This window comes from Lygodium microphyllum, chromosome 11, assembly GCF_053477565.2.
Source record: "Lygodium microphyllum isolate KBCC chromosome 11, Lygodium_microphyllum_v1.1.10, whole genome shotgun sequence".
Taxonomy (NCBI): Eukaryota; Viridiplantae; Streptophyta; class Polypodiopsida; order Schizaeales; family Lygodiaceae; genus Lygodium; species Lygodium microphyllum.
This window is the reverse complement of record NC_141145.1, coordinates 124828025-124835962: the sequence shown is the minus strand read 5'-3', so window position 1 is coordinate 124835962 and position 7938 is coordinate 124828025. Positions and strand designations below refer to the sequence as shown.

Below are 7938 nucleotides of genomic sequence, written 5' to 3'. Positions count from 1 at the left end.
TAGCACCTGACTAGCACCATTGGTGCAATTGGGGAGGAAGTGGCAATACGTAACCAACCGTAGGTATTGGGAGTCCGTGACACACGCTGGATAGAGCATGGCGGTGAAGCAGAAAGAAAGACACGGTTTTGACTTAACTGTACACTGACACGACACGCACCCGGCCAAATCGAGCGATGAGATATTTTTTTCCTATTCATATTTCCCCCATCCCCCACTCATCTCCCCCCTCTCTCTCTCTCTCTCTCATTATTCATATATATCTGCTTCGGCAGCGGTAGGAATTCAAAGATCCCCTACAACTCTCTCTCTCTCACAGAGTGTCTGTGCAGGGCTATGGACGAACGCGGGTTGTCCGATCTCATCTCCACGGCCTCCTCCATCCTCAGCTCCCAGTCCCACCACAGCTCCTCATCCAACACACAGCAACAGCCCCCTGCTGCCGGTCATGGCCACACGTCCCCCTCTCCCGCGGCCGCCTCCGCCACTGCTGCCTCCCACGGTCACAAACCCTCATACAGCGAGGTCATGGCCAGCGCACAGGTTGTCATGAACGCTGCCAAAGCCAAATTGCATAAGTCTGAGGGTGGATCTGGTGAAGATATTGACATGGGCAAGCTCGCCGGTGCCGCAGGAACCCTGATCGGCGCCGCCTCACACTATGGCAAGCTCAACGAGACCTCCTACGGCAAATACGCGCAGAAGGCTGAGGACTACCTGCAGACCTATGGTGGTAAGCATGGTAAAACCAAATCCTCTGGTGGTAGTAATTACCCTGTTAATGATCATGATAATGATAATTACCCTGCTAATTATGATCATGGCAAGTACTCTGATGCACCCCCTCAGGGATACCCTAGTGCACATCATGCCTCAGGGGCTCAGCAAGGGTACGGGTCCGCGGGTGCATCGCAAGGGCATCAGCAGGGGTATGCGCCATCGCAGGCTTATCAGGGTTATGCGCCAACGCAGGCTTATCAGGGGTATGCGCCGTCTGCGCCTCCACAAGCCCATCAAAGTAGTCAGTCTGTTGAAGGCTACCCCCCTGCTGGCTATCCTCCTGCTGGGTATCCCACAGCGGATCATGGCGAGAGCCGTCCAGCGCGGTGGTCGTAGCGCTGCAGGTCACTTCCTGTGCAGCCCAGTGCAACCATCAGGCTCCGGTCCATGTGTGGTAGATCTGTAAAGAGATGTTGCTGCATTCCCTGTAACTCTGATCCATTGAAAGGGGCTGTACGTTAAATGATGATTGTAGCTGTGATCCGTCGAAAGGGGCTGTTTGTTATATGCTCAGCAGTTGATAACGCTTGTGCAATTGCCGCACAGTCAAAGGCATTGTGTAGTATGTAGTGGCCTACTCTCTGACATGCATTGGAAGGAAGATGTGTGTGATTGGAACAAATAAAGTCTGTGTTGTTATGTTCGCATGTACATCCCTGGTTAGGGGCAATTCCTTGTCATTATGTGCACTTCTGGGTTGAGCAATGCAGAACTGCGAGTATTTGATCGAGTCCTCATATCTACAGCTGTGGGGGTCTGTCTGTAAAGCCTTGCCTCAGTTTGTAAAGATGACAATACAGGTTCTATCTTGATTTTTAACATAGCTTTATTAATTTCAGACGGTAGAAGATTGCTCTTATGGGCCGGTTATAAATAATGTCGTGTCCAGCTTGTTTTTGAGTAAGTTCACATAAAAGCAAGGCCACACCCAAGTAAGGTTTGCTGCACATGGTTACATAGTCAAGTTCTATAGTGCATGGCTGGCTTATTTGACTACTCTTAACCTTGAGTCAAAACTTTAGGGAGTTTATCGAGTATCCTCTAAAGACATGGAAGTCACTAGTGTTGTAGAAATCATATTCTCTCCTCAAGCTCCTTTTCTCTCTCTAGCTCCTCTCTTTGTCTCTCTTCTTTATGAAGTGCTTTCTCACCTCAGACTCCCCCTCTCCCCCTTTGCTAGCATAGGTGGGGTCCTAGCCTAGTCAAAGTAGGGGTGGCCTTGGTTTCACTCCTATTTTTCCTCACATAAGACTTAGGTGCTGTGTATCCGTAAGTTTAGATGGATTGGTGGTAGATTAACTACTTGTGATGTGAAAAATTGGTTTCATATGTGACCTACTTTTCTTTGCAAAGAGGTAGCAAATTCTTTGGTTGGCCAATCTAACCATCTTCTCAAAGTTTAGATGTATTGATGGTAGATTAGCTATTTGTGATGTGAAAAGTTGGTTTCATATCTGTCCTTTGCAAAAAGGTAGCAAATTCTTTGGTTGGCCAATCTAACTATCTTCTTAGGGAAGTGACCATATCTCCTTGATGAACATTTCCATGCCATGTAAGAGCTCTATCCATGACTTTGGATGAATATTGGAAGCTGATTTACTTATTTTACCTATCACACTAGTAGGTAATTAGCATAAGATATATTTTATATGATCAATAGTTATTTTCTTATCTTTTTGGGCCCATTCAACTTGTGAACTATGTAGTTTCATTTGTGACTGAAATATTTGTATCACAATCAAACTTATGCCAAGGCCTTTCATAGTGAAGGCACATAATTGTAAGCATGGGGAATATACCTTCACGTTGCAATTAAATGTTCAATTAGATTTTACATTTTGCTTTTACATTTCACTTTTCTTTTGGGTTGTACTTATAATTGAAATATGTAGGTAGACCTTTGACTTATATTAGTTGATCGCACAATACTAATCGATGATTTGGTTAGAAATGTTTTCCATTGCTTGGTTGGGATGTTCTAAGTTCTTAAAGTACAATGCTACACCTTATATATTTGCTTTGTTACTTGCTACTACTACTATTACTATCACTATAAAAATAGTCCTAAAGCATAGCAATACCCCGATCAATAAGAGTGAATTTTGGATCAATCCAATCTACGATGGTCTAGAATAGTGGTGTATGTAAGTTATTCTCAACTTGAAAATTATTTAAGGTCCACCTTTGAAATAAACTAGGGATTCTCCCTTGAACACAATATTAATGAGTTTGGGAATATCCCGATTTTCATTTTTTGAATACTAAAAAAGACTTGGATAACATGCCCATAAGTTTCTCAAAACAATATGATGTGACCTATCATTGGAAAGCACTTAAAAAATGGAATCTATTGAGATGTAGAGTGGTGGATTTGGAGTTATAGTGTTCAAGTTATGACAAATCCGAAGATTTGATCATGTGTCTCAAACTAATGGGAAATTTTTGTATTTCCTAATATGGTGCTTTTGAGGATATAATGTGGCACATCAATGGATTATGTTACTAAGGATGAGTAATTTTGATCTGTATTGCTAGAAGTAAAGAGTAAACCAGGTGCTATGTATGCATAGCAAAATCTTCATGAAAGGTAAGGAATAAATAATCTCTCTTAGATAAAGATGATGTGTAATTGGTTAGAATAAACTCAAAATATGCTAAAAAAAATCACTCCTCTTAGACTCCAATCTCTTAGGTTTTGTAGATAATCATAGATTCAATCTCATTTGTTCAATAGGTTGTTGTAGATTTCAAATAATCTCCTCAAGCGTGTCAATCATCTCCTTAAGCAGCTAACATTGTTGGTGTTAAAGTGGTAATATGTAATGGTCTAAGTAGTGAAAATCTTCATAGGGGAATGTTAGTAGCAATGGATGCCTTATACCCGATAAGAAGGGTCATTGGGTGTGTTGTATGCAATGAGCACTCGAGTAGACACTTCCTCTAGAAGGCGCTTCCTTTGGTGCGATTTCCATTGGAGAAAAATGTGGGACCAACTAGTTCGTTCTCAAAGTTTTTTAGCATGAGATGGAAGCAATGATTGAGACACTACTATCCATGGATGATGAGTCCTTTGAACCGTCGAATGATGAGACTTCCATAACATTGTATGATGGATGGGGGTATTCAACTTAAAGACACTTCTTGCACTATCATAAACAAAGTATGGATGAAGCGATGTAAGTGTGATCGAGCTATTTGTGGCCAATAGGGGAATGTTGAGCCACAAACAAGCTCTGATGGCCTTACACAACTACCTCATGCTCCTTGGGTCCTGTCTACTAAAGAAGAGAATATTGTAAAGAAAACCATTGTGTCTATGCGTATGCCGTTGGGTGTGGTGTGCTCTTTTAAGAACACATTTTCAAAAGATGACCACCTAATAGGACTTAAATCCCACAATTGGCATAATATATGCCAAGTTTGTACCAGTTTTTTGAGATAGTCACAAACTTGATTGAGTGCTCCTTGTATTGTGGAAGCAAACCCAATATGGGACTAATCATGATGCGTACAAATAATTAACAAAATCAAGGTGGATTATAATGGATGCGAAATTTCATGTGTATAGAAATAAGAGAATAATAGATTGCACACTCAATATTAATTCTCTATATTGCACTACATCAAATGGTTACATTTTAGAGAAAAGTTGAGGTCTCATTTATGGAGCCTCACAATTTCCACGTGTCCTGATGGAACACACTATAACTCACATTTTACATGTGTATATCTATGTGGCACACGTTTACGCACACCTTGTTGGGGGTAAAGGTGCCTTTGCCATGGTCGCCCGTGCATTACTACACTGACAGTACCCGCCACTGCAGGTGGCGGGCGCCCATCAGTCACTTATTCTTTATTCTTTAGTGACAGTTTAAATAAAGGAAGGCCCGCTAGCCACACATTGTGGTTGTTGGAGTTCCCATTTCTTGTTTCTCTCTTTCTTGCTCTTGCTCTCCCGCCATAGCTCTCGCGTGCAAGCTTCGATCATTCTCACCTTTCAATTGGTATCAGAGCTCGACTTCCGAACTCTTGAGCTTGGCTCGTGACATTCTCAGCTTCCCATCGACTCCCTACTCACATTGGGTCTCCTTCTCGATAGCCATAGTTGACTCCCTCGAGCTCCTGTCTCTCCCCGACTTCCCGAGCTTCTTCTCGACATTGTTGGGCACGCTCAGGGCATTGTATCAGAGGTATTGAAGCTTCTTTTTCATTCTTTACTGCTGGTTGTAAGTTAGGCAGGGCAGGGGCAACCATATCCAAGACCCATTGAAGCTTGAAGGCGCCATATCTTGGCCTTGAGCCTTCTATGGCCTCTATGCCCTTGCTCTAGGGCTTGAGTGGCAACCCTTGTGGCCCCCCATTCAGCCCCTTCATCACCACGTTGAGCAGTTGGTCCTGCAGCAAAATCTGCGCTGTTTACACCTGGTTTTCCACGGGCCTATTCAGCAGCTCCTCCATTCAATCATGGCTATGCTTAGCTTCCTCATCATTGTGGCACACTTGGCAGTGACAAATGCAATATATTGATGCTTATACTTGGCTTTGGACCTTGATCTTGAGCTCCTATTGGCTGTGTATACAGCAACAGGTCTGTTACAGATTTGTGACAGTCATTTCTTCATCACTTGGAGCTCCTATTTGCATACATTGATGCTTGTATGCCATCGGATGTATGCCAAATGCTTGGTGGTTGTAATGTTATTGATTTGCCATCACTTTGATGATCATTTGGGCATGCAAATACACAGTTTTGGACTGTAGTTGTATGCTGTTATACAGTGGGTTTATGCTACATTACATGCTTTGGGTTATGCCTATTGCTTCCGGCCTTATGTCTTGGGTTATCCAATGAGATATTGATGCTTCAGGATACGACGTTGAGCTTATCTTTGGTTCCAGATACTTTTTTTTTGTAAAGCTTGAGCTTTTTTCAACCTGCACTCATTGACTTTGGTTTATGCTTGACATTGGTATACGCTTTGACAGTTGATGCTCTTTGGGTATATGCTTGCCCGTTGCTTACAGCTTGATGCTCATGTTACAGTGATTATCCCATGTACTTGTTGAGCTTGAGTGCTCACTGAAGCTTAGGCTTCACTTCATAGTTGATCATTCGAAATTTGTCTTGGATGTTACTTGGTTTGCCAGAGATGTACACTGGGGATGTCTTACATGCTTATGGATGCTACATACAGATGCTCTTTAGCCGACGTGCTCATTGGGTACTATTGATGTATTGTCTTGGTTTTCTGTCATTGGCACTTTGACTTGGCTTGGTTGAGCTTTTGAGCTCGTACATATGGCTTTTGTGCTAGTGGGAGCGTCTTTGGATGCTTGACAAACATAGAGCAGGCGGATCTTATGCTATTTGAGCTTTTGAGACTATTTGGGATTTCTTACCCTTTGGGATGATGCATGGTTCATATGTCTTGGTTTCTTTCAATGCTTATGAGCTGACTTTCTAACTTGGGTCCCTCTCTTTGTGAGCTGACATCTACTTGTGTCAAGTCTTGGCAGTGGCAGGAACATTTTGCTCCGTTGACTGGGGGATGTGTCTACTCACTGACATATATTTTATGACTATTTGGGTGTTGGATTCATGCTTATCGACTGTCATATGCCTATGTTATGCCCACATGATGTTGGTTATGGTCTTGGCAGTATATGATTGACTTGGGATCCACTTCTAGCACTGTTAGCTCTCATTTATTGAAATCTATCATTTATTACAGCAAGCTGAAATCTGTAAATTTTGAGCACTTCTATGAGGGTAATACTTACTATTTGATGTTATCTTGGTCATATTTGGTGGAGAGGTGCTTCTCCTGGTAAAATCCACTCTTTCAGCCAGTTTTAGTAGTGGTTTTAGTGCATTTTCTGCTAATTATAGCAACATGAAATTTTGCCTTTTTGCATTGATTTGGGACAGTATGGCTGGTTATTTGAAATACACAACTCTCTTTAACATTGTCAAGTTGGATGGTACCAACTATGGGTATTGGAAGTCCCAAATATGGCAGGTTTTGGTACAAAAGTTGCAGATTAAACCCTTACATTTCAAGGGTGTCAAACGTGAGAATATGGATGATGATGTTTGGATGGAAGTTGATGAGCTATGTAAGTCTACCATTATTTTGTCACTCTCAGAAGAGGTCCATCATAATTTTATTGAAGATGAGAATCACAATGCATGGGATTTATGGGAGAAGATTCAAGAGCTTTATGCATAGCAGAGTCCTGCATCACAGATGTATTGATTGAAGCAGTTAATGGATCTTCGCATGAAGGAGGGGACCTCCCTTTCATCTCATTTCAGTTAGTTTCATTCTATCATGAAGAGTCTATTGTCACAGGGTATTGAGTTCAAAGACAACTTGCACATGTTTCTGCTTGGCACCTTGCCTGAATCGTGGGATGTATTCCATACTGCCATATGCACGAACAAGCTTGATGGGCTAAAAATCAAAGATGTTGAGAGTGCTTTATTGACTGAGGAAATCAATAGGAGAAAGAATGATGCTTCTCACTCTTCACATGCATTAGAGGTGGCAGACTTGGCAGGCATGATAATGATCATAAGGGCAGGGACTCTCAGAAGTCCAGGTCCAAGTCTCGTGGTTGCAGTAAGTCCCGTGGACAAAAGTCTGATTTTACCTGTCATTATTATGGAAAAGCAGGACATATTAGGCCGTAGTGCCATAAAATGCGCAATGATAAGTGTAAGGAAAAGGGAAAATAAAAAGTGCAGGAAAAGTCTTCCGAGCGCAGTATTGTACTTGTAAAGTCCAGTGTGAAGATAGAAGAGGTTAATGTCATGCAGGCTACTAATTCAGATGATGATTACATACTTGCAGCTTCTTCATGCGATGCCTCACAGACTTCTGGGATACACTCTATGTATGCGCTCTATGTATGACAATGCTGGCTCTTGGATTCGGGTGCGTCATTTCATGTGATACCCTGTAGAGATTGGTTTCATACCTATTGTACTATGTCTGTATTTGTGCGTTTTGGTGATGACAGGTCTCTTGATATTGTGGGCATTGGAGATGTTTCTGGCAGCTCTTTTGTTTTACATGATGTACGCCATGTACTTGCGTTGACACGTAGCCTTACGTCAGCTGGACAGCTTGATGATGTAGGGTATTTTGTGTC

At 42.3% G+C, this 7938-nt stretch overlaps 1 protein-coding gene across 1 annotated transcript; it reads left to right on the top strand.

Annotated features, from left to right (window-relative positions):
- The first annotated feature begins 238 nt into the window (after positions 1-238).
- Positions 239-1616, top strand: LOC148029332 (uncharacterized). Its single transcript, XM_087688106.1, has one exon. The coding sequence runs from the start codon at positions 337-339 to the stop codon at positions 1114-1116; it is 780 nt and encodes a 259-aa protein (XP_087544232.1). The 5' UTR covers positions 239-336; the 3' UTR covers positions 1117-1616.
- The last annotated feature ends 6322 nt before the right edge of the window (positions 1617-7938 follow it).

Bases quoted from the DNA above. Each gene is read 5' to 3' on its own strand.
- LOC148029332 (XM_087688106.1), top strand. From the start codon at position 337: ATGGACGAACGCGGGTTGTCCGATCTCATCTCCACGGCCTCCTCCATC.